The sequence below is a fragment of the Panthera tigris genome, chromosome D3 (genome assembly GCF_018350195.1).
Source record: "Panthera tigris isolate Pti1 chromosome D3, P.tigris_Pti1_mat1.1, whole genome shotgun sequence".
Classification (NCBI taxonomy): Eukaryota; Metazoa; Chordata; class Mammalia; order Carnivora; family Felidae; genus Panthera; species Panthera tigris.
Window position 1 is genome coordinate 48543919 of NC_056671.1, and position 26531 is coordinate 48570449.

The 26531-nt window shown below is 36.7% G+C and overlaps 1 protein-coding gene across 6 annotated transcripts in view; it reads left to right on the top strand.

Moving 5' to 3' along the window:
- Positions 1-26531, top strand: part of TAF4B (TATA-box binding protein associated factor 4b) — a 179480-nt gene that overhangs the window by 96520 nt on the left and 56429 nt on the right. The window contains exon 15 of one of the 6 annotated variants that reach the window (XR_006209725.1): positions 26416-26518. The exons of 3 other annotated variants lie outside the window; for them this stretch is intronic. Coding sequence is in view for 2 of the 3 variants with exons in the window: in XM_042961502.1 (XP_042817436.1) it covers positions 11294-11488 (195 nt within the window). In the remaining variant the exon portion in view is untranslated. Of the gene's footprint in view, positions 1-11293; positions 11931-26415; positions 26519-26531 lie in introns of those variants that run through there. 2 more of the 6 variants (XM_042961502.1, XM_042961504.1) reach the window with 2 other exon arrangements.

Sequence of the window (26531 nt, forward strand, 5' to 3'; positions counted from 1 at the left end):
CTAGGTTGGATGCTTAACCTACTGAGTCGCCCAGGTGCCCCTAACTGGAATTATTTAAAACTCTTTATTCATTTGTCTTATTCCCTCACAAAGAATGCAGAAGTTATGTATAAAACCAGAAACTGAGGCTTTACTTTTTACCTTCTTTGTAGATGGGAACCTGAAATCTTACCTATTTGATTTAAATTGGTTAGGATAAGCAGATAATCCCAGAGGGGAGTGAAGTAGAGTCTGGTTCTTTGAAGAATAACTCCTTAGTTTAAATGCATCTTTTTTTTTTTTGTCTACTAAAAATGCAGAAAATTAAGCTTACTAGTACCTTTCACATTCATAGATTATCATTTTTGTTGATAATAAATCAACAATAATACATTTGGAGAAATTAGTTTTGGACTTTTGTCCTTTAGTATTTTTTTTCTGTTATGTAAAATAAAGCAAAATTATCTCTTATCCTTAAAAAGATTTGTATAACCCATATATTAGACTGGCCCCTTATACAAACCGTAAGAGACTCTTAAATACTGAGAACAAACTGAGGGTTGATGGGGGTGGGGGAGAGGGGAAAGTGGGTAATGGGCATTGAGGAGGGCACCTGCTGGGATGAGCACTGGGTGTTGTATGGAAGCCAATTTGACAAATTATATTTAATGTAAAAAAATAAACTGGCCCCTTATAGATTTACATTTGATATTCTCTTCTAGAAGTCCTTTTTTTTTCTTTTTTTTTTTTTTCCTCTTCTAGAAGTCTTTTAAAAAGTTGAATAGCATCAGCTACTGTCTTCCTTGTGTTAACCCTGGCAAAAAGCAACAAGTACCAATTATCATTTTGAATCAACTATTTATACCATAAACCTGTCAGCTTTACAAAGGGAAGAAATAGGGGTGCCTGGGTGGCTCAGTTAGTTAAGCATCCAACTTTGGCTCAGGTCATGATCTCGAGGTTAGTGAGTTCAAGCCCCATGTCCAGCTCTGTGCTGACAGCTCAGAGCCTGGAGTCTGTTTCAGATTCTTCTCTCTCTCTCTGCCCCTCCCCTGCTGTGTTCTCTCTTTCTCTAAGAATAAATAAACATCCAAAAAAATTTTTTAAGGGAGGGAAATAGTTAAAATTTACTGCTTGGTAATACTTGAATTTGTCCTTAATTTACTGCTGTGGTTTGAAGTTTTATGTGTGGGTGTGGGTGTATTTTTATATAAATATGTATTTATATATACACATATACATAAACGTGAAATTAGTTTTTAAACTAATATAGGCTATACAGATACTTATAACAGTAAATTAGAACCTACTTTAAGGTTTAGAGTGTTTGCATGTTTGTATTGCTTATGTATATTGCTTAGATCATGTGCGTGGGGTCCTTTGGAATGTTAAGACATTAACTGTACTTCCTGTATTAATTTTAGATCCTTGGATTAGAAAGGATCTTTATTAACAGTACTTTCAAATAGTTCACATAGCTTATTAATGATCCAACATTAATAATGATATTTCTTCATTTTTGTTGAATATAAAGATAGGTTTTATTTTTACTTTATAACATACCTTAAAAATCCCATCATTACACATAAAAGCAATTTTGGAGCTATGAAAGTACACATTTTGGAATTTCAACATGCAGTTTTACTCTCATTGCTTTTTTACAAACATAAATAAATGAGGCCTCTTGAGAACATTTAATTATTCAATTGGCTTAAAATTGCTGATATTTCTTTTAAAATTAAGTGGTTTCAGTACCAGATCAGCTACATGGTGCTTATAGTATTGATGTGTCTAGTATATGTTGCTTAAAATGGTGTTCATTTGCTAACCAGAATGAAGAAATTATCAAGTGGATAGTATATGTTTGCTCTGTCTTGAAGCAGGCTAGAATGCTACCCTATAAGATTTTAACTCTTCGGTGGGGGAGGGGGTGTGTGTGCCTGGGTAGCCCAGTCAGTTAAGCCTCCTACTCTTGGTTTCAGCTCAGGTCATGATCCCAAGGTTCCTGGGATCAAGCCCCACGCTGACAGTGCAGAGCCTGCTGGGAATTCTCTCTCACATGCGCTCTCTCGCTCTCTCTCTCTCTCTCTCTCTCTCTGCCCCTCTGCCCTCCTCAACCCCCCATGCATTCTCTTTCAGAATGAATAAATAAACTTAAAAAAAAAAATAAGAGGGATAAGAGAAGAAAGGGCTTTTACGAAACTTTGCTTAGCAATAAATTAAAAGTTTGAAATCAAAAATAGGTTTTTTGACATGAAAGGGCACAGCTTTAATCTTTATGTTCTTGAGGGGCACAGGTAGTGCCATTTTTTACCACCATTCTTTTGTGCTAGGCTACATTGGAACCATAACTTCTGAAGTGTGCATTGTTATCTATTATAGCTGACTTGGAGATTTAAACATACTTATTGTCATCTAACACTGGCTATAAATATCACATAGATTGGCTGGAATTTAGAGCATGTTATTACTTGAAATAAAGAAGTAGCTCCTCATTTTTAAAATGTTATTTAATTCACACTTCTATAAACAGATCTGCCTCTTTTAAATTTTCCAGAGATACAGAGGTTGACTTTGTCAGCCATGTTCAGGGACTTCATGCGAAATATGTTAAAGTGCACATTATGGATTTATCTTTCCTTCTTCCCAAATTTCCCTTAAATATTGGTAAAGGAGTGAAAACATAAATACACAAGAATAAGGAAGAGAAGAGAAAACAGCAATAAGAGTATTTAGTAGTATTTGAGTTGAAATTGACTAGAGACTGGAGGCATTGTTTCTAAAAAAATAATAATAATAACCAAGAGAAGAGGCCTTAAGTATTAATATGAACATGTTGGCAAGGATAAGCAGATATGTAAGGGAAACCTCTTACATGAAAAGTTAAAAGGAGAATGTGGAAGAAAAGGTATGAAGCAGTAGGAAACTAGAAAAAAAAATGTAAAAAGCAGAATGTGTCACAAACATGAAACAAGAATAAAAGCTATTTTTAACAATGACTAGAGAAAATGGAAGACCCTTGGGAACTGAAAGTGTGACAGCAGAAATGAGCAATAATAGAAAGGGTTAGAAGTTAAAACATAGGGGGGTGCCTGGGTGGCTCAGTCGGTTAAGCGACCGACTTTAGCTTGGGTCATGATCTTGCGGTTCGTGAGTTTGAGCCCTGCATCCGGCTCGGCTGACAGCTCAGAGCCTGGAGCTTGCTTCGGATTCTGTCTCCCTCCCTCTCTGCCCCTCCCCCCACTCATGCTCTTTCTCTCTCTGGAAGATAAATAAACATTAAAAAAAAATTTTTTTTTTAAAGTTAACACTTAGGTCAAATCCAAACAAGTATTTTTTTTTTTTAAAAGACAAAGATGGTATGGTGTATTTGTATTATGTCAAATTTGGTAAGGTAGAGCTGCATTTCCCAGAATACCTTTTCTTGCATAGTTCCTGGTTACTGTGGGCAATGAGGTGTTTTGATTTTGCAAGGTGGAAGTGAGACTGCATCCATATTCTTACTCTCAGAAGATAAGCATGGGCACCCTGGGAGCTACTGCAACTCACAAACATTCTTGGCATGGGAGAGCCACAGGGCTCCTCAGCTTCTCCCATTTCCTCTCTATCGGCTTCTCCAAACACTGGGCCAGGCCCAGCCCCAGACAGAATCAACAGCTGAACATAAATTGACCAGGTTCACCATTACTTAAGGCCAAATCTCCATTATAAATGCCATATTCTCTATCATTCCTAGTGTTCTCTGTTCAAATGCTGACTGATAAAGACACCTGTATCATAATTAGTTGTAGAAGAACAGTAATGTAGTAATGATGGGCTCCTAAATTAGTTCTAGGTTTTCCAGAATTGGTTCTCAGGTCTAATTACATTTAAAAGCATTAGCAGCCGTTTCGAGTGGCAGAGGGGACACTGGTGATCCATGGCTTGCTATACCAAAGCAGTTAGTCTATCAGCTTTAGACACTAGTAATCAAGTGCCCATAAAAGGTAAGACTATGGGAGACCAAGTATTTACTGCCACAGAACATTTTAACATGAAAATAATAATAATGGGATAGGTTGATCCCTTCAAACTATATTGGGGAACTTAGGAAAGGAAACGGCTTTAGCTTCTGAGCTCAGAATCCACATAAAGAAGTGAAATCCTCTATGATTGCTGTAAAAGAAACCCCTATCTCTTGTAGCCAAAGGCAGAGATTTCTGAAAACCAAACCCAAAATCTAATCCTGCAGGTGGCTGAGTTACAATATAAATTGAACTTCTAGTTTGGTAGTCTCTTGTGTTAAGGTTATGTAGAGAAAGAATGGAAAACTGAAAATTGGGGTGGGGAATATGGGCAGATTCCAGTGAAGCTAGGTACCTTGGACTCCTTAATTCTGCCTAGCCACCTTTACTTTACCATCCTACCTGTCTGAGGGAAGTTAGTCTCCTGAGGAATCTATAATGGCTTGCCTTAAGGTAGGTAAGTTGCTTTTTAAGAGACTGCTGATCTTCTCTCACCACCTCTCATTGCTTTTATACCTCTGTAACCCCCTTGCAACAGCCCCCAGGGCATGAGGTACTTACCTACTAAGTGTTACCCATGAGGAAGTGTGATACACACTGAAAGAAATAAATGATTTATCTGCAATTACCTGGGGGATGGTATAGGAATGGAATAGAGCAGAAGGTATATAAAATTGAATCAGGCTGAATTTATTGATAAAGGCTCACTAAGCAGAGATTCCAGATTGAAGGTACTAGGTCAGAGGGCTATGAGTGGTTCTAACAGTTTGCTTGGTTAGTTAACTAAAAACTACACTAAAAGGTGGCCTAAACTAAGTAAAGTTGAGATAGATGCTAGAACTTTATTTATATAGTATAGAGGAAGTTATCCAAAGGTTTAAGGAGATTAGAATGCTAGAGTGGGTTTTTCATTAAAAAAACAAAAAACTTGATCACACGTGTTCCCCAGGTGAGTCTAGAGACCACTCCTTTTCTCAGAGCTCTGAGAAATCCACTCAGGAGGAGAGCCCCAACATCCTTGAAGAGCTCTATTGGCTGTTTTTTAAAAGAATGACAGGATAACTATTGCCATCAAATTAGGATCCTTGAATTATTCAGGAGTAATGGAATCCCAGGTGACAGCAACAAATACTGGCACTTAATTGCAAAAGACAAAGGGTGAGGGTGTGGTTACTGTAATGGTAAGGAAAGCCAAAGCGGTAATCAGAGAATTCTGAGTTGGCAGAGATCTTTTTCATGGGTGAATTTGGTTATAGTATCTGTACAGCTGAGATAGATGGGAAACTTTATGAATTATTCATTGATTTTTTTATATACAGAAGAGCTCTAGACCTGGGGAACAGAAGTGTGACTTGAATGACCTCAACAGAGTTTATAACCCCTCAGTCTGTCCCCAGATGTAAGCCAGGTCCAAGAACCTTTCAATGAAGGGAAAGCTGGGTCCTGCCATATAGCCAAAAATTTATACTATTATCTGCTTCTAGGCTTCCCCCAAAGACCTGCAGCCATTTACTAGAATAATGGACATTGGGGAATGAGAAATAGACTCTTTAGGGATTGCTGAATATTGACTCTGAGTGTAATGAATTCTAGAACATTCCAAACACCACTGTTTTCTATCAGTCAATGGAGTTTTGGCTTAGGCCCATCTAACAGTGGGCCCAATGTGGTCAGTTATTTCCATTTTCCTGGAATGCATAATTGGAGTAGACATATTGAACAGCTAACAGAGATCCCACATTGGTTAACTGACCTGTGGAAGCCACTAGAATGTTATCTACTTACCAGGATAAATTATTACATGGAGGGATTGCAGAGCTACCATTAAGAATTTGAAAGATGCAGAAGTGGTGATTCCTATCACATCCCTATTCAACTTAACTGTTTGGCATTGAAGAGGACAGATGGATCTTAGAGAATGATAGTGGGTTATCATAAGCTTAATCAAATGGTGGCTTCAATTAAAGTTGTTCCAAGTGAGGTTTTGTTGCTGGAACAAATCAGTGCAACCCCTGGCATTCGGTATGGAAATATTGATCTGATATATGCTTTTTTTTTTCTATATACTTATTAGGCAAAACCATCAGAATTAATTTGCTTTCAACTGGTGGTGTCAGCAGTATACCTCCACTAACTTATCTCAGGGCTATATCAAACTTTATGTCATAAGCTAGCCTGCAAGGAGTTGGATAGCCTCTCCCTTCCATAGGACATATGCTGATCCATTATATTGGTTCCATGATGATTTGATCTGCTGAGTTGGATGTAACAACTCCTATAGACATTTTGGTAAAGTGTATGCATGCCAGAGAGAGGATAATTCTCACAAAAATTCAGGTGCCTGTTACCTTGATGAACTTTCTAGGAGTCCAGTGGTTTGGATTATGTTGAGATACCTTTTCTAAGGTAAAAAATAAATTAAATAAATAAATAGATAAATAAATAAATAAATAAATAAATAAAAATAATAACAACCTGCTATACCTAGCTGATTTTTCCCATCACAAAGTGGCACATTTGGATTTTAGAGGCAACATGTACCTCATTTGACCTGAAATGGGGACTATCCCCCTTTTCCAGAAATCTTGCTCTGCTCTGTTGACCTGACCAGGAGCTCCAAAGCCTACCTCTTTCACTTACTGTCTGGAAATCTATTCTGTTTACTTTCTCTATTTTATTTCCAGTGGGTCCCTCTCTGTCAACTCTTCCTAGGTCCCTTTCTTGTCCCTGTCACTTATACCTTTCAATTCCTCAGATTGGTGATTTCTTTAATTTTTTTTTTTTTAATGTTTATTTTTGGGAGGCAGAGACAGAGCACAAATGGAGGAGGCGCAGAGGGAGGGAGACACAGAATCCAAAGCAGGCTCCAGGCCCTGAGCTGACATGACAGCAGAGAACCGGACGTGGGGCTTGAACCCACTAACCATGAGATCATGACCTGAGCCAAAATCAAGAGTCGGACACTTAACCGACTAAGCCACCCAGACACCCCTGGTGATTTCTTTTAAACAGCATTCTTGCCCAGCCTCTTTAAAGTGAAATTTTATATTTAAAATTTTTATTTTCATCAAGACATATGTTTAACTACTTTATAGTTCTACCAGCAGTATATGAAAGTGTGTGTTTATTAGTATCTCAGTACTGGATATTGTTATTCTAAAAGCCTGATGCCATTTGTTATCTCTTAGTTATTTGGTTAATCTCCTTTCTGTTCTCTATTCAGCAGAGATGGCATTTATATTCACTTATTCATTCAGTTGCCCCACTGTGCTAGGTACAGTGGTGAGAAGAATAGAACTAGGCCTCAGCTTGCTTGGAATTTATGGTCTAAACAGTTAGTTTTCTTTATGGCAGCTGGTCTGGCCTATTCTGCCTTGTAACTGAGCATGATTAGGGAAGTACTTGGAGCTTGTGATACAGGACACCATTAATGAACCTTAGCATGGTGGTCTTTTTAGCAGTTGGCCATGGATATCTGTGGTTAAACTGGAAATTAGTATAATGTATATAAAATACAAGTTATCTGTGAAGAGCTGTCTGTGAACCTTTAAGATTTCCATGTCTTTTCAAGTATTTTTATTGTTACATTCCTCTGCTCCATTAAGTATTTTGGTCACCATTCCCCCCAGGGCAAATAGTGTTTTAATGCAGTTTTATATGGAATATTTGAGGCTTTATAAAATTTTTTTTTCTTCAAAGCACTTTAATTATAGTTAGCATAATAATGGGCTTATGCTGAGAGAGATTATTTTTTTAACTTGTCAAGCTTTAAGATGATTCCTAAAAGTTGTCGGGCTCCCAAGAAGCAGTTTTTGAAAGTGTGTCTATAAGCATACTGCTTCTGTAATTTAGACTAGTATGACTGTCTTTAGATTTCTTAAATTGTACTGTTCTCACATGACCAGTTATACTGTTATGCTTATTCCCTAATGTACTAGTAGCTGTTTGTCTCAGCCTTGTATGCAGCTATTTGGTTCCAACTTCAGTGTCTGTGAAGAGCACGAATAGCCTGTGTTATGTAGGACTGCTTTTGATAAATACCAGGCCTTAGAGGGTTTTCCAACGTGATGATAGATGAGTGTTAATTAACAACAAACTAATGTTTATGGGAAAAGTGGTTGGTAACTCCTTTGCTAAGCGTATCTTTCCATAGTTTAAATGACACTTAGTTTCTCTGTGAGAGTTCCCCAAATTAGATGTTCAGATTGTCAATTAATGTTACCAGTGAAAACCCAAGTTTACTTGGAAAGCAATATATCTGCCTTAGATATCGCAATAGTACTTTACTTTCTAATAACATTTAGAGTATATTGTTGAATTTCTATTTATGCATTTTCCCCAAGAATTCCGTAAAGTATTGAAAACAGTAACTACAAGTTGCTTTTGAAATGTTTATTCCAATTTGTTTGACTTACCAGATTGTGCCGATCTTTTGTGGGATTTTTTTGTTCAGATAAAATTCATATACTATAAGATTCACCACTTTAGAGTGTACAGTTGAGTAGTTTTTAGTGTATTCACATGGCTGTGCAACTATCACCATTATTTAATCACAGAACATTTTCATCACTCCAAAAAAGAAATTCCATAGCCATTAACTGTTCCCTCTGAGCACCTTGCAACCACTAATCTGCTTTCTGTCTTTATGGATTTGCTATGCTGAGCATTCATATAAATGGAATTATATAATATGTGATCTTTTGTATCTAACTTCTTTGACTTCACATAATGTTTTCAAGGGCCATCCGTATTGTAGCATTTGTCAGTACTTCATTCCTAATTATGGCTGAATACTTAATTTCTTTTGGGTATATTCCTAGGAGTGGAATTACTGGGTCATATAATAATAACTCAGTGATTGACTTTTTGAGGAATGCCAAACTCTTTTCCATAGCAGCTTCACCATTTTACATTCCTACCCATAATGCATGAGAGTTCCAATTTCTCTACATGATGGTCGTTAGTTGTTGTTGTCTGTTTTTGTTTTTGTTTTAATAGCCATTCCAGTGGGCATAAAGGGGTATCTCATTGTGGCTTTTGTTTTGCATTTCTCTAGTGACTACTAACATTGGACAACTTTTCATGTCCCTTTTGGTCATTTGTGTATTTACTTTGTAGAAATGAAGTCCAATCAGTCTTTTTCTTTGCTTGCTTGTAACCCAGTGTCACAGGATTTATATCTAAGAGTATTACAGTTTTTGCTTTTACATTTACATCTTTGATCCTTTTTGAGTTCATTTTTTTGTATACGGTATAAGATGGGTCCAAATTCATTCTTTTGCATGTAGATATCCAGTTGTCCTGGCACAATTTTTTGAAAAGACCATTCTTTCCCATTAAACAGTCTTAACACCCTAGTTGAAAATAAATTAATCACAGGACGCCTGGGTGGCTCAGTCGGTTGGGTGTCCGACTTCGGCTCAGGTCATGATCTCGCGGTCCGTGAGTTCGAGCCCCGCGTCGGGCTCTGTGCTGACAGCTCAGAGCCTGGAGCCTGTTTCACATTCTGTGTCTCCCTCTCTCTCTGACCTTCCCCCATTCATGCTCTGTCTCTCTCTGTCTCAAAAATGAATGAACGTTAAAAAAAATTTTTTTTAATAAAAAAAGAAAATAAATTAATCATAGATGTATGGGTCTGTTTCTGGGCTCTCAATTCTATTCTGCCAATCTATGTGTCTATCTGCAAGTACCACAATGTCTTGATTACTATAGCTTTGCAGTAAATTTTCCAATCAGAAAGTGATTTTTCTAGACTGGACTCTTTGCTTTCAAGATGTTTTGGCTATTCTGAGTCCCTTACATTTACATATATATTTTGGAATCATTTTGTCAATGTCTGCAAAAAAAGATAGTTGGGAGTTTGATGCAGATTACATTGAATAGATAGATAGTTTGAATAGTACTTCCAACCCAACAATATTAAGTATTCCAGTCCATGAACATTTGATGCCTATCAGTCTTTTGAAATTTCTTTCAACAATGTTTTGTAGTTTTCAGTGTACAAATTTTGCACTTCCTTTTGTTAAGCTTATTCCTAAGTATTTTTATTCTCTTTGATGCTGTCATAAATGTCATTGATTTCTTAATTTCATTTTTCAATTGCTTATTGCTCGCATATAGAAATAGAACTGATTTTTTTGTATATTGATGTTGTATCCAGCAACCTTTCTGAACTCTTTTATTAGCTCTAATAGTTTTTGTGAATTCTTTAAGATTTTCTATATATACAAGATGATGTTATTGGCAGATAGTGGTAGTTTTACTTTTTCCTTTCATTTCTGGATGCCTTGTTCTTTCATGTTCTTGCCTAATTGCCCTGGCTAGAACCTTCAGTACAAGAAGAATAGAAGCAGTAAAAGCAGACACCTTTTTTTGCTCTTAATTTTAGGTGGAAAGGTTTCTTTTTTCTTTTTTTTGCCATTAAGTATGATGTTAGCTATGGGTTTTTCATTGATGCTCTTGAAGTTGAAGAAATTCTGTTTTGTTTCTAGCCTGTTTTGTGTTTGTCTTTTTTTTTTTTTTTTTTTACCAATGAAAAGGTGTTCGATTTTGTCTGAAGCCTTTTCTGCCTCTGTTGAGATTATCTTTTTTCCCTTTTACTAATAACATGTACTACATTGATTTTCACATGTTGAGCCAACTGTGCATTCCTAGGGTATATATCCCACTTGGTTATCAGTGTATAAGTTCTTTTTACATGCTGCTAAATTTTCTTTAATAGTATTTTGTTGAGGATTCCTGCCTCTGTATTCAGAAATTGTTCTGTTGTGCTCTTGTGATGTCTTTGTCTGGTTTTGGTAGCAGGGTAATAATACTGGTCTTATAAAATGGATTAGGAAGTGTTCCCTCCTTTTTTGTTTTTTGGAAGAATTTATCAAATATTCATGTTAATTCTTCTTTAAATGTTTGGTAGACTTTACTAGTGAAGCCATCTAGTTCTGGACTTCTCTGTAGAAGTTTTTTAATTACTAATTCAGTCTCTTAATATAGGACCATGTGCCAATTAATTTATCTTTCTCTTCTTAGTAACAGGCATGTAGGTGGCCTTATGTCCTTTTCCATTCTTTAGTCTTGTTCTCAGTGTCCATTCTTAAATTTGCATATATCAATAAAATGCTAGTAGACTAACAAGCCTTTCTTGCCATTAAATTATTATGTTGTGTTTTGATTGATACATGAAAGGCACGTTTGAATATTGAAACCATAAAGCAAATTAGTTAATGTCTGCCTGACTTAGCTTAGAATGTTTGCTAATTTTCTGCCACAAAAAACACCTTGGAAGTATCCTAATTTTTTTTTTTTTTTCTAAGCCCACCATTGCACATTCATGGACTTGGAGGGTTCTGACCATGATCAGTCATCTTCTGGATTTATCACTCCAGTTAGTAGTTTGGTTTCTAATGTTATTTCTTGTAGTTTGTCTATGTATTGTATGTAATATATTGTCTTGTAGTTTGGTGCTGTCGATAGTGTTGTCAGTGGTTGTGTTTGGTTTCCCTAATTAGAGTTTTCAACAAAATCAGTCGTTGTTTATCCTCCCAAGTCAGTCTTCAGTAGGGCACATAAAACTATGCACTTTTGTTTTCTTTTGAAGATTAAGTAAGTAAAGGTAGTCATTAGTGAAATTATCAGCATTGGAATTAAAATGGGATGGTAGATTACATGTATTAATGGGATAATTTTTCATGCTGCTTATATATGCTCATTAGCTTATAGACAAGCAGTTCTCAACTGGGGGGCAGTACCTACTATGAAGTAATTGGAAATGTGTGGGGTATTATTCTGACACAGTGACTCAAGATTTGGGACTATGCTACAAACATATTGTGACAAGAGGCCAGTGTTACTAAATATTATGCAATATGAAAGACACATCCACTTTCTCATCAAGCTTACTCAGTAAGCTTACACATCAAGCTTACTCAGTATTGTAATAACACCCTCATAGAGAAATGCTAACACTTAAATTTTCAAGCACTTCAATAATACTTACAATCTCTGAGTTGAATGTATTCTGGGGTGTTAAAAGATCTTCTAGGTAACTTTATTTACAGACAACTTTCCACATAATATTGGAATAAACATTTCTTTGTCTACATTCTCTTTACCTGTCATAATATTTGTGAATATGGAATTCTGACATCACAGTGCCTGTCAAACTTTTATACCAGAGCACACCAGATAGTAGAGAAGAGTAACCATGTGCCTTTGGGGGAAGTTTTGAGGAACGAATGACTTTTAAAACTTCAGATGAGGGGCGCCTGGGGGGCTCGGTCGGTTAAGCGGCCGACTTCAGCTCAGGTCATGATCTCGCGGTCCGTGAGTTCGAGCCCCGCGTCGGGCTCTGTACTGACTGCTCAGAGCCTGGAGCCTGTTTCAGATTCTGTGTCTCCCTCTCTCTCTGCCCCTCCCATGTTCATGCTCTGTCTCTCTCTGTCTCAAAAATAAATAAACGTTAAAAAAAAAAAAAAATTAAAAAAAAAAAAAAAAAACTTCAGATGAATTTTGCACTTGGTTTTAAGGTCGAGATATAATTTATTTACAATAAAACATGCTGGTTTTGATTATAACCATCATCCCAAATTAAGATAGAAAACATTTCTGTGGCCACAGAAAGTTCTGTCATGCCTATTCAGTCATTACCACCTCCAGCCTTTTCCTTTTCAGTTACTGATCTAATTTCTGTTACCATAGCATAGTCTTGCCTGTTTTAGAACTTTGTGTAATTGGAAATCATACATAAATGTACTCTTTTGTCTTTAAATTTTCATTCCACATTTATGTTTTTGAGACTTACTCACATTGCACATATTAGTAGTAACATTCCTTTTTAGTGCTGAGTAGTATTCCATTGTATAAATGCTCCATAATTTCTTTATTCATTGAACACTTGCGTTCTTTCTAATTTTTGGCAGGTACAAATAAAGCTGCTATGAACATCCTTGTAAAAGTCATTTTGTGGACATAACATTTTCATTTCTCTTAGTTAACTAGGAATGCAACTGTTGAATCATAAGATAAATGTGTGTTTAACTTTATAAGGAACTCTAAACAGTTTTTCAAATGGTTGTGCCATTTCACATTCCCTTAGCAGTGTACTTTTATTTCCATGATGGTGTCTTTTGGAGGAACAGGAGGTCTTAACTTTGACAAAGTGTAATTTATCATTTTTATCATTTTTCTTTTAGACTTACTGCTTTCTATATCCTAAAAAAAAATTGTGTACCAATAGCTTCACAGATTTTTCCCTAGTAGCTTTACATTTTACATTTTAAGTGTTTGATCTTCTTACGTTTTTTAAAGTGTTTGATCTTTGTAATTTAATTTCTATGTCTGATCTGAAGTTTTAGGGGTTGAGGCTAATTTTTTTATATATAGATATCTTGTTACTCCATCCCATTTATTGAAAAGACTTTCTCCATTTATCATGACTTATATTTAAAACCAATTAACTGTATGTATATGTAGAAATGCATATTCATACTTTATCCTGTTGATCTGTTTTGCTATACTTATGCCAATACCACAGTCTCTTACTTACTGTAATAATTTTGAAATCAGATAATCAAATCCTCCAACTTTGTCCCTTTTCAAGGTTGTTTTTGGCTGTTCTGTCTGGGTCCTTGGCATTTTCATATGAATTTCAGAATCATCCTGTCATTCTTACAAAAATGTATAGATATTTATTAGGATGGCATTGAATCTGTAGATCAGTTTACAGAACTTACATCTTAATGATATTGAGGCCATGTGAGTGTCATATATCCTTCCATTTATTTCTGTCATCTTTAATTTCTCCCTGCAGTGTTTTAACTTTCTATTTAGAAGTCTTTCATTATGTTTATACATAGATATTTTCTTGATGCTATTGCAATGGTATTTTTTTTAGATATTTATTTAAGTAATCTCTGCACCCAGCCTGGGGCTCAAACTTACGACCCCAAGATCAAGAGTTGCACACTCCTCCAACTGTGTCAGCTAGGCACCCCAAAATGGTTTTTTTTAAGTTTATTTTTTTTTTAAGTTTATTTATTTATTTTGAGAGAGACAGACAGACAGACCCAAGCAGTCTCTGTGCTGTCAGTGCAGATCCCACATAGGGCTCAATCTCACAAACCATTAGCTCATGACCTGAGCTGAAATTAAGAGTTAGACCTTATGTGACTGAGCCACCCAGGCACCCCCCAAAGTGGTATTTTTCTTTTATATTTATTTATTGGGGGGGAGGGGCAGCAAGAGGGGAGGAAGAGAATCCCAGGCAGCCTCCCAGCCACTGGCATAGAGCCCAGCACGGGGCTTGAACTCACAAACCATGAGATCATGACATGAGCCAAAATCAAGAGTCGGTCACGTAACCAACTGAGCCACCCAGGCACCCCCAAAATAGTATTTTTTTAATTATACTTTCCAGTTTGTTGCTAATATATCAAATCTTGTATCCTCTGATCTGCTAAATTTACTTAATTTTTCTGATCATTTTTGGTATAAGTTTCTTAAGATTTGCTAAACAATCAACGTTGTTTACAAATCAAAGTAGAGTACTTCTTTCTTTTCTTTTTTTTTTCTTTAATTTTTTTAAATGTTTATTTATTTTTGAGAGAGGAGAGACAGAGTGCGAGAGGGGGAGGGGCAGAGAGAGAGAGAGAGGGAGACACAGAAACCGAAACAGGCTCCAGACTTTGAGTTGTCAACACCAGAGTCCAATGTGGGGCTTGAACTCACAAACCAGGAGAATCATGACCTAAGCTGAAGTCAGATGCTCAACCAACTGAGCCACCCATGCTCCCTTAGAGTACTTCTTTCTTTTCAGTCTTTATGCTTCTCCCTTATTTTTTCTTGCCTTAGAACACTAGCTAACATCCCCAGTACTGTGTTGAATAGAAATGGTAAGAATGGACATCCTTGCCTTGTTTCTGATCTTGGGCAAAAAACATTCAGTATTTAACCTTTAAGTATAATATTGGCTGTAGGTTTTTCATTGAGGAAATTCTTCTCTTCCTAGTTGACTAAAGAGTTTTTATGATGGTTCGTATTGAATTTTGCCAAGGCATGTGTGAATTTGTCTGATTATCATATGAGTTTTCTCCTTTATTCTTTTAATTTGGTAATTTATATTTGTTTTTAAATCCTGAGATAATCTGAGTTGGTCATAATATAAAATCAATTATATATGTTACTAGATTCTGTTTGCTGTTCATTCATTTTGTTTAGTTTTTTTGGATCTATGTTCATAAATGACATTGTTCTAGAATTTCATTTTGTTGTAATGTCCTTATTAGTTTTTGTTTGAGTTATGCCAATGCTCTTCCTCCTTTTTTTTTTTTTTTTTTTTTTTTTTTTAAAGTGTTTGCCTAATATAGGTCGTATTTCTTCCTTAAATGTTTGATAGCTTTTACCAATGAAGCCATCCGGGCCTCAAGTTTTCTATGTAAGCCCATCTCAATACTAGGTTTTTTTCTTTTTATGTGTATTAATATTTGAACATTGTGTTTCTCAAAGAATTTTTGTACTCATCTAGGTTGTTAAAGTCATTCACGTAAAATTATCTTGTCGTTATCTTTTAATATCTGTGGTGATATTTTTTCTTTCATTCCTGATATTGATAATTTATGTGTTGTCTTTCTTCCTGATCAGTCTAGATAAGGGTCCATACATTTGATCAGTCTTTTCCGAAAATTAACTTATGGTTCCTCCCCAAAAATGTCCATTTCCTATTTCACTGATTTCCACTCCTATTATTCCCTTTCTTCTACTACCATGGTGTTTAATATTTTCTTTTTCCAGCTTCTTGAGGTGAAGTTTGGGTATAACTTTTTATTCTAATAAAAACACTAAATGTTATAAATTTCTGTTAGTTTGTGGGAGTAAAGCTAAAGCAGAAAATCTCTGATATGTTGAGTATGTTGTGTTTTTATTATTGTTAAGTTCAAATATATTTCCTAATTTCCCTTTTGTCATCTTCTTTGAAATACAGACTGTTTAGAAGTGTGTTGTTTAATTCCAAATATTTGGTGTTTTCATTATTGTTAGAAGACATATTCTGTGATTTCAATCCTGTTAAATGTATTGAGATCTGTCCTCGTATATGGTTTATCTTAAGGAATATTCTCTGTGCACTTGAGAAGGATGTGTTTTCTTTAGTGGTGAGTGAAGTGAAGTGTCTATTAAGTCTTCTATATCCTTACCAGTTGTTTTTTTTTTTTTTTTTTTTTGACTGCTTGTTCCTTTGGTTGCTGAAAGAAGTTTGTAAGTTTTCTCTTTTTTTTAAACTATGGTTGTGCATTTGTCTATTTCTACTTGTCAATTTTTGCTTCTTTTTTTTTGATGGTCTTTTATTTGTTGTAAACACAGTATGTCTGATGGATTTCCCTCTTTTGTCATTGTGAAATTATTCTATTTCTGTTGATATTCATTGTCTTAAAGCCTTACTTTAATATTATTATAGCCATACCAAATACTATTATGCTTAATATTTGCATGGTTTATCTTTTTCTATCCTTCTGTTTCCAGCCTATCTGTGTCTTGATTTATTTTTATTTTTTATTATTATTTTTAATGTTTATTCATTTTCGAGAGCAAGAGAGAGAGAGAATGAGAGTGCAAGCAGCGAAGGGGCAGAGAGAGAGGGAGAGACACAGAACTCGAAGAGGGCTCCAGGCGCTATGCTGTCAGCACAGAGCCCAACGCGGGGCTCGAACCCACAAACCATGAGATCATGACCCGAGCTGAAGTTGGATGCTTAACCGACTGAGCCACCCAGGCGCCCCTCTGTGTTGATTTAAAGCCGGTCTTTTATGAATAGCATATAATTGAGTTTGGGATTTGTGTCCAGCCAGTAAATGTATTTGGAGGGGCACCTGTGTGACTCAGTTGGTTAAGCATCTGACTTAGGCTCAGGTCATGATCTCGCAGTTCATGAGTTCAAGTCCCACATTGGGCTCTGTGAGGACAAGCTCAGAGCCTGGAGCCTACTTCGGATTCTGTGTCTCCCTCTCTCTGCCCTCCCCTGCTCGTGCTCTGTCTCTCTTGCTCTTGAAAATAAAGTAAAAATTAAAGAAAAAATTTTAAGGAAATTTATTTGGAGTGTTTAGTCCATTTACATTTAACATAATTTCACTGTGATTGGATATGGGTCTACCATCTTGTCATTTATTTTCTATTTGTTCCCTCTGTTGTTTTGTTTCTCCTTTCCAGTCATCTTTTGAGTTAATTATGTAGTATTTTAGTGTCATGTTCTGTATCCTCTGTTGGCTTTTTAACTATACTACTCTTTTATTTTTTTAATAGTATAGTATGTATCCTTAACTGTCTGCACTCAACCTTGGATTAATACCACTTCACATAAGATGTGAAAATCTTGGGGGGCACCTGGGTGGCGCAGTCGGTTAAGCGTCTGACTTCAGCCAGGTCACGATCTCGCGGTCCGTGAGTTCGAGCCCTGCGTCAGGCTCTGGGCTGATGGCTCGGAGCCTGGAGCCTGTTTCCGATTCTGTGTCTCCCTCTCTCTCTGCCCCTCCCCCGTTCATGCTCTGTCTCTCTCTGTCCCAAAAATAAATAAAAAACGTTGAAAAAAAAAAATTAAAAAAAAAAAAAAAAAGATGTGAAAATCTTGGGGCACCTGGGTGGCTCAGTTGGTTAAGTGTCCAACTCTTGATCTCAGCCCAGGTCTTGATCTCAGGGTCATGAGTTCAAGCCCCATGTTGGACTCCATGCTGGGCATGAAGCCTACTTTAAAAAAGGGGGAGGGGGGTGCACCTGGGTGGCTTAGTGGGTTGAGCAATTGACTTTGGCTCAGGTCATGGTCTCTCAGTTCATTGGTTCAGACCCAAGTCGGGCTTGCTGCTGTCAGCTCAGAGCCCATTTCAGATCCTCTGTAACCCCCTCTACATCCCTCCCTCACTTGTGCTCTCTCTCTCAAAGAGAAACATTTTTTAAATAATTAAAAAAATTATAAAAAGGATATGAAAACCTTTTAACTATGTGATTCCATTATACAAATTCCCCCGTCCTTTGTGCTTTTTATACTTCTACATATGTTTTAAACTCTAGTACATTGTTATTACTTGGTCATAGTCTTTTAAAGAGTTGATAAATAAAAATAGTTCTTTTATATTTACCATCTGTAGTGCTCTTTTATTTTTCCCGTTTAAATTTCTATTTTGTAATACCATTTTCCATCAGTCCTGTGCAGCTCCCCAGCTCTAGAAGTACTAGAGTTTTAAGTAAAGCTACTGTTAAAACTTAAATATATTGGTAAATTTACTTTAGCTGTGAGGCACAACAGCCTTTACTGATATTGTAGCTTTTCTTTTCTTCTTCTTTTTTAAATGTTTATTTTTAAGCGAGAGGCAGACAGAGTGTGAGCAGGGGAGGGGCAGAGAGAGAGAGAGAGAAAGACACAGAATCTGAAGCAGGCTTCAGGCTCTGAGCAGTCACCACAGAGCCGGATGTGGGGCTTGAACTCACAAATTGTGAGATCACAACCTGAGCCAGAGTGGGACACTTAATGGACCAAGCCACTCAGGTACCCCATTAGCTTTTCTTAACATTTAAATCCTCCAAGAATAAAATCAAAGCTGGTTCTGAAAGAAAAAAAAAAAACAAAACAGTTAACTGGCAGTCGTTTGAAGTTTTCATCATAAAATAATAGGTAAAGCTTATCTTTGGACATAGTTTTTGAGAGGACTTTGTAAGTGTCTTAATTAAAGGTTAAAGAAAATTACTAGTATTAAGAGGAAAGTTACTGCTTTTCAGAGTTGACTGTTTATTTGGTTGTCTATACTGTTCCTGTGTATTGTGTTACTTGGTGGGCTGAAGCACTTTTTTGCTGTTTGAAAGAGTGACTAAAAATAACCTTTTAAGCAATTTGATCCAGGAGCAGCTTGGTGGGGATGAGTGGGTGAGATGAATTGTTAGAAGGCTGGGTAATGCTTAGGAACAAGCCATCAAGGGACTTTACATTTGTCTCTCAGATTATTTGGCTTAAAGTTAAGAATGACAGCAGCATCTTGATTTTAAAGCCATTGTTAATTCACATAAACAATGTTATTGGGTGACACTTAGACACATGATTGTACTGCAGATGCTGAATGGATATCAGCTAAGTGCCAAACACTGTGTTAAAATATTCCCAGCTACAAAATCCTTCCCTTCTAGTGAGTGAGAAAGTTAAAGAGGTAATTGCATTGTGCTGAATGCATGTGATGATAGAATGAAATTCAGAGTACTTCTGAAGTAGGACTTGTACCTGGTCCAGACCTAGGATAGTTTGGGTTTGGAGCACTAGGGAAACATGTACCTGAACTGAGTTTTAAGGAACTTAGTGGGGTGATGTGATACAAGGATAGGACAGAGAAATTGGAAATGAGTTAAGGAGGAGCGAATCAACTGTCTGGAGCAAAGAGGAAAATAATATTGTGGCATGCACAGTAGTTTGGGACAGGAAGAAAGGAATGAGAGATGAGACTGGGGAGAGGCTTTGGTATGTTCCTGGATGACTGTATAGGTCATGGTTGGATACTTGGACTGGGTCCTATAGATTTTTAGCCATTGGAGCATTTTGAGCAGGAAAACAGCATTATCTGGTTATTATTTTAGAAAGATCATTCCCACTCCAATATGAGCAATATTAATACTGGAACTAGGAAAGTTAGGAAGGTTGTTGGAAGTAACCTAGGCAAAAGATAATGGGAGTGAAAATGTAGGAAGAAGTAGATGGTTTGGAAATTGTTAGGAGGTAGAACTGATAAGTGACAGATGGAATGTAGAGGGAGAAAGAGTTAAGGATGACACCCAGTTTCCTGGCTTGGCCTTTGGAGGTGAATGGTATTACCATTACTTTAAATAAGAAAGAGGATGGGGCGCCTGGGTGGCTCAGTCAGTTGGGCATCTGACTTCAGCTCGGGTCACGATCTCGCAGTTTGTGGGTTCAGCTGTGCTGACAGCTCAGAGCCTGGATCCTGCTTCTGATTCTGTGTCTCCCTCTCTCTCTGCCCCTCCTAGCTTGTGCTCTGTGTGTGTCTCTCTCTCTCAAAAATAAACATTTAAAAATAAATAAATAAGAAAGAGGAGGAGAAATAAGAGGACACTGATTTGAAACATGTTGAATATAGGATACATTCAGTCTGAGAGTTCATTAGGAAATTAAACAGTGAAGTCTAGAATTTAGGAAAGCATTCTTTTGGAGATAAAGAAGGGGGATTGTCACTAGCACAGAAGAACCAGAATTGTCTTTGTAACTCTCATAATTACACAACTAGAATTAGAACTCAAAGCTCACAATTACATGTCACAGCAGTCTGTTTAAAGACATATTATTTCTATATTTTGCAGTGCTTTTGTATTTTTCACAATTTTTCCTTTGTTTAAAATAGCTGGGGTTCAACTAGAAAAAATTCACAAATTAGCCATTTCAATTAGTCTTCAAAATGTTATGTCTGTTAGAGAAGCTAAAATTCACTTATACCACTTGTTCCCAAACTTTACTGAGAAAAATCATCTATGGTATTTGTTAAAAATGCATACTGTTGGATCCAAACCTCAGAGATGAAATCAGTATTGATATGAGAATTTGACTTGGAGATCTGCAGGTTTTGGTTTCAGGTAATTCTCATACACCTGCTGAAATACACTTTGTGAAATAATAACACCATAAAAAATAATGAAATTATCCTTTTCCCTAAACAGCTAAAAATCAAAGGCTGATAATATAAAAGTTTTCTTAATATTGTTGCATCTTTTTTGAAATTTCTGCTAATGAAACTTTAAGAAACATGAAGTCTGTAAAAGACTGTTGAAACACAGACACTTAGAAGTAACAATTCTAGGGCAGAAGATAACATGTATGTAGAGTTGCTAATATTCTGAAATACCTTGAATAAAATGAAGGTGGTAAAAGCTAGAGATCTGTTGCGTCAAAAGTTCCTCTTGTTGACCAGCAGAGGGCGCTCAATCTCGAAGTTGAGCTTTTTTTTCCCCCCCTCTATGCTGCCTTTAAGGCCTAGAAGCTCAGGTCTTTTGAATATAGATTTTTCGTGTTCTTATTACACAAGGCCAGGCATTCTTGTTACGCAAGGCCAGGATACTTTTTTTTTATTCTTGTTTCTAAGACTTAGAAGATGTTCAATTTCTTTTTCTAGAGCCAGATCTTCATTGTACCCCCTGTGCCCATGTCTATTTCTTGTTTCCTCCCTGAAGTTTAAGACCTGAATCATCACCTTAAGAGCTGCCATGGTACTTGGGATTAGCATAAAATCGGGGGCAGAGCCTGAGAAATGTAATGAATCTTTGCCTGTATTAAAAATGTCCAATTTTTGTTCCTAGTTAATTATTAAGATTCAGGGATACATTGTGTTTTGTCAGTCTTCTGATCCAGGGAATAGAATGGAAGAAGTTGATGTTAGCTTCTGGAAACAATATTGATAAGCTTGGTTGGGTCTGTAGAGCATCAAGCTCCTCCACTATTTGATTGGAGGAGCTTATGGAAAACTTCCTGTCCTGGGATATATCCTTTGTCCATCCACTGCATGTCTGAAATGTCCATTAATCTACTTGTTAGCTTTAGGCACTGAGAGCTCCACTAAAACCCAAAGATTTCACTGAGAGGACTAAAGTAAATGCGGCAAGAGAAATTGTTTCTTTAAGTTAGGTAGGACTTGGCAGGATGTTTATCATAATTACACTTAACTACGGGATGTCAGGAAAGATCTGGAACTCGAATTATACTGTTTCCTGTTTATAAACCTTCAAACCTCTAAACTGACTAATGAATTAATTTATTATAATGAATTAATTTATTATAAGAAGGATCAGCATTTACAGAATGTATACTGCATGCCAGGCACTGTTCTCATTTAATCCCCAAGACAACCCTATGAGATAATTACTGTTACTCTTCCTGTGTTGCAGATTAGGAAACTGAGGCACAGAGAATTTAAGTAATTTGTCTGAGGTTGCTAATGGAGGAGACAACCAGGGCTCACTACTGTTCAATCCTCCTGTATATCTTTAAGTGTCCAGTAACCCAGGGAACTTGTCAGCTGCATCCGTGTGTGAGCTGGCAGGAAGCTCAGTTGCCTTGGATGGCAGCTTTTTGAAACAAGAGGCCCACGTGAAGTCACTGAGAACTTCAGCAGGATTCACGAAGCCCCTGAACTCATAAAAATGTGATTTCTGCTTTTCAGTTAATATAGCAGGAATAGAATTGAGGAAAATATGGAAAAAAAAGTGAGACAAACTTTGAAAGGTTTCACTTCACAGCACCCACTCCAGTAAGTTGAGGGAATAAAAATTTGGATAACTGGTTATTTTTAAATACTTAGTGTCATTTAAAAAAAATGTTTTGTAATGTTTGTTTTTGAGAGAGAAAGGCAGAGTGTGAGTAGGGGAGGGGCAGAGAGAGAGAGAGAGAGAGAGAGAGAGAGAGAGAGAGATTGATTGAGAGAGAGAGAGACAGAATCCGAAGCAGGCTCCAGGCTCTGAGTTGTCAGCACAGAGCCCGACCTGGGGCTCAAACTCACAAACCATGAGATCATGACCTGAGCCGAAGTTGGACACTTAACCGACTAAGCCACCGAGGCACCCAAATACTTAGTGTCATTTTAAAAACAGTGTTATTTCTCTGAAATTGGTAACTTATAGTGTTCAGTTTTTTCTTATTAGAGAAGAGTTCCACAAAAATAAGAAACTTTGTTTAGTGATATAATTGAACAAATTAGTGAAGACTAATAACTTAATTGACCTAGCAGTGGTAGAGTGTGTGAACATTTAGTTTTGATTATGATTTCAAGAACATCTGTTGTGCACTTGGTAATAAGTGTATTATTTCTTTCATTTTCTTTGATCTTTCTCTTTCATTTCAATACCTGATTTTCATCCATGTGAAGAATCCAAGTTACGGAATATCCTCATGTAGAAAGTTGGTTGGGAAAACACCCTATATCAGAAATAATTAATACATTATCAGCAAGGGTCTTCTTTTTCCTTCATACAAATTCTGATCTCGTAACCACCTTAGTGTTCTTTGGCATTAATAATGTAATGTGACCAGAAATCAGTCCTAGACTTGGTGAGGTGGGAGAAGAAACTTAGTGAGGTAAGAGAAAATTAAAGATGTTGGTGAAAAGGCAGGTTTGAGTTTTTTTATAGCTTTAAGTTAGCTGTGCACGATCCACTTTCTTGACCATGGATAATTGAGAGCTGATTATTCTGCCCAGGTCATTGTGAAAGTGACAAGTCAGACTGTAGACATCCCCAAAGCATAGGCATAGGATGCTATATTTTTGTATCCATGTTCAAGAAAGATTGACTTTCGAAGTGTGTCACTATTTGGGGGAAGAGGATGCTATCACCTTTGTAAAGTTGTGAATTATGAAAGACATTTCTGTTGGGTTACTGAATGTCCCTTGGGGTTTGTTTCATTTATAACATTGCCTCAGGCCTTCTGCTACATCCTGTTGGAATGACCTTCTTTTCAACCCTGTGCTGGCAGCTGTAATATGGCTCTTTCTCCTGAATCCTTTAGGGTTATCACATGACAAGCATGAACTGTGACCCCTTTGTTCTTTACCCAGATGATTCAGTTTTAAAAATTTTTTTCTGTTTAACATTTTTGCCTTATTTCTTTCCTCTTTTTCCCTCTTTGCTCTCTTTTTTATTTCCTACCTGGACAAGGGTTTGTGGGGTGTTTTTTTGAGCATTTTAATTTTTTAATTAAAGTATAACATTGATGCAGAAAAGCACACAAATCAAAGCTCACTGAATTTTCACAGCACAAACACACCCATGTAGACGATAGTCCAGTCAAGACAGAGAACGTCACCAGAACCCCAGATAACCCTGCCCTATCTCTTTCTGGCCACTACTCCTCTCCCCTAAGGGGAATCATTGTACTGACTTCTGTAGCTTTGAACTTTATAGAAATGGAATCAGACTATATTTTGTTGTGTTTGGATCCTTTCATTTTTGTGATATTCATCTATGTTACTCAGTTTGTTACTGCTGTGTAGTTTTCCATTTGTGTAAGTATTCCACAATATATTCTTAATGGGCATTTGGATGGTTTCTTGTTTAGGTCTATTACAAATAATAGTACTAAACATTCTCATACATGTCTTTCAGTGGACATGTGACATATTTCTGGGTATTTACATTTGCCAAGACATTGTGTATCCATCTAGCCATTTACATTTCAAAATCCATATAAAATATTAGATGATTGATTTTAGGCAAACTCTTAATAGGAAACGTTTGTAAACAACTATCGATTCAGCTTTAGCATATTATATCTAATTTTTGGCTAAGAAAATGCCTCTATTTAAATGTACTATAGTTTAAACAGATAACTCCTATATACAGCAAAATTGCCACTCACTGCCCATGACATGTTTTATTAACTCTCTTCCTAATGTGTGTTTTTTATCCAGTTTTCTAAAGCTCAGTTGGCAGGTCCATTCTGCAAAACCCTTAGGAAAATATTGTGATGGTGATAATTCACAGTGGTTAGGATTACATCTATATTATACCACGTCTAAGTGGTAACGGGAAGAGGAATGTGCTAGTGCTTGACTGCCATGCTTTAGTGAAAGTCACAGAGGCAGACACTTGTATGCGCATTCATTACTGAGAACCTTGCAGAAGTGGTGAAAGACTGGCTGTCCCATAGCTTGGCTCCAGGACAAATAGCCAGGCAATTGTGCAGCCAAGAGTAAAGTTTTCATCCTTTTTAAACATGTCGACTTTCCAAAATTTGTTCCATGGATCCTTTTGAACATGTTTAACCTTATGAAAGTATAGAAATGTGATTGTGCTGTCATGTTCCCTCAAAACTGCAAAGCATCTCTTAAGGAGATTTTGTTTGACCATCAGGTGAAGTGCCCCTCAGTCATTCTGTGAACATGCATAGAATTAAGTTGACTTGTTTCGACCAAAGTGTATTCCTTAAAGAGGATTTCTTTCTCCTCCATCGAAACAAAACAAAAATGTAGAGGGAATAATCAAAATTCGATGGTTATAAAAGGATAGTTACAGAACCAGAAGATTTGCCTCCTATGTTACGAAAATATAAATATAAGTCTTTTGGAGGGTGAAAGGAGGGTCGACAACCCTATCAAGATGTTTTTGGGAACAAAGTATGGTTAAAAAAAAAAGAATGAGAGAATAAAGGATTTCACCTTGACAAAATTATCCTTTAAGAATTCTGTTATTTTTCGTTTCTTCTTCCAGCCTTTGTTTTTGTAAAGGAACAGTGGGAAGTGAGCCTGCAGGGAAGCCATGTGATGAGTTTGTACCTGATTTGGTAGATAATATAACACAGTAATAACTAAGAGCACTCACTTTATTTTTTTATTTATTTTATTTATTTTTAAGTTTGTTTTTTTTTTTTTAATTTACATCCAAATTAGTTCGCATATAGTGCAATAGTGATTTCAGGAGTAGATTCCTTAGTGCCCCTTACCCATTTATCCTATCCCCTCCTCCCATAACCCCTCCCATAACCCTCCGTTTGTTCTCCATATTTATGAGTCTCTTCTGTTTTGTCCCCCTCCCTGTTTTATATTATTTTTGTTTCCCTTCCCTTATGTTCATCTGTTTTGTCTCTTAAATCCTCATATGAGTCAAGTCCTATGATTTTTGTCTTTCTCTGACTGACTAATTTCACTTAGCATAATACCCTCCGGTTCCGTCCACGTAGTTGCAAATGGCAAGATTGCATTCTTTTTGATTGCCGAATTATACTCCATTGTATATATATATACCACATTTTTTTTTATCCATTCATCCATCGATAGACATTTGGGCTCTTTCCATACTTTGGCAATTGTTGATAATGCTGCTATAAACATGGGGGTGCATGTGTCCCTTCAAAACAGCACACCTGTATTCCGTGGATAAATGCCTAGTAGTACAATTGCTAGGTCCTATGGTAGTTCTGTTTTTAGTTTTTTGAGGAACCTCCATACTGTTTTCCAGGGTGCTGCACCAGCTTGCATTCCCATAAGAGCACTCGCTTTAGATCAACTTAGAAATTGAGTCCTGGTTCAGTTTTGCTGTGTGACTCTGAACAGGTCGCTTAACCTATCTAAGCTCAGTATTCTCATTTGATAAATGGAGGCAGCACCCATGTAACTTGTTGCAATGTTACATGAAAGAAAAGAGATCATGTGTGGGAAGTGATTTAACATAGCTGTCATAACAAGTGCTCAGGTAGCTAGTCTGGACAGGGTGGGGGAGCCTTTGAAGATTTTTGAACCACAGAATGGTAGGACCTGAATCATGTAAGGCTTTTTCTTTTATTTTTATAATCGACATACAAAAGGCAGCACACATTCCAAGTATTCAGTCTGATAGATTTTTATATATACATATACCTATGAAATCATCGCTGCAATTGAAATAATGACCACATCCATCAATCCCGAAACTTTTGTCTAAGACCTTTAAAGAAGAAAGTCTGGCCTTCAATGCACAGCAAAGAATGGAGTGAAGTAGAGCCTGGAAGTGGAGAAATCAGTTAAGAGGCTGTGGCCCTGGTCCAGGTGAGAGAGAAAG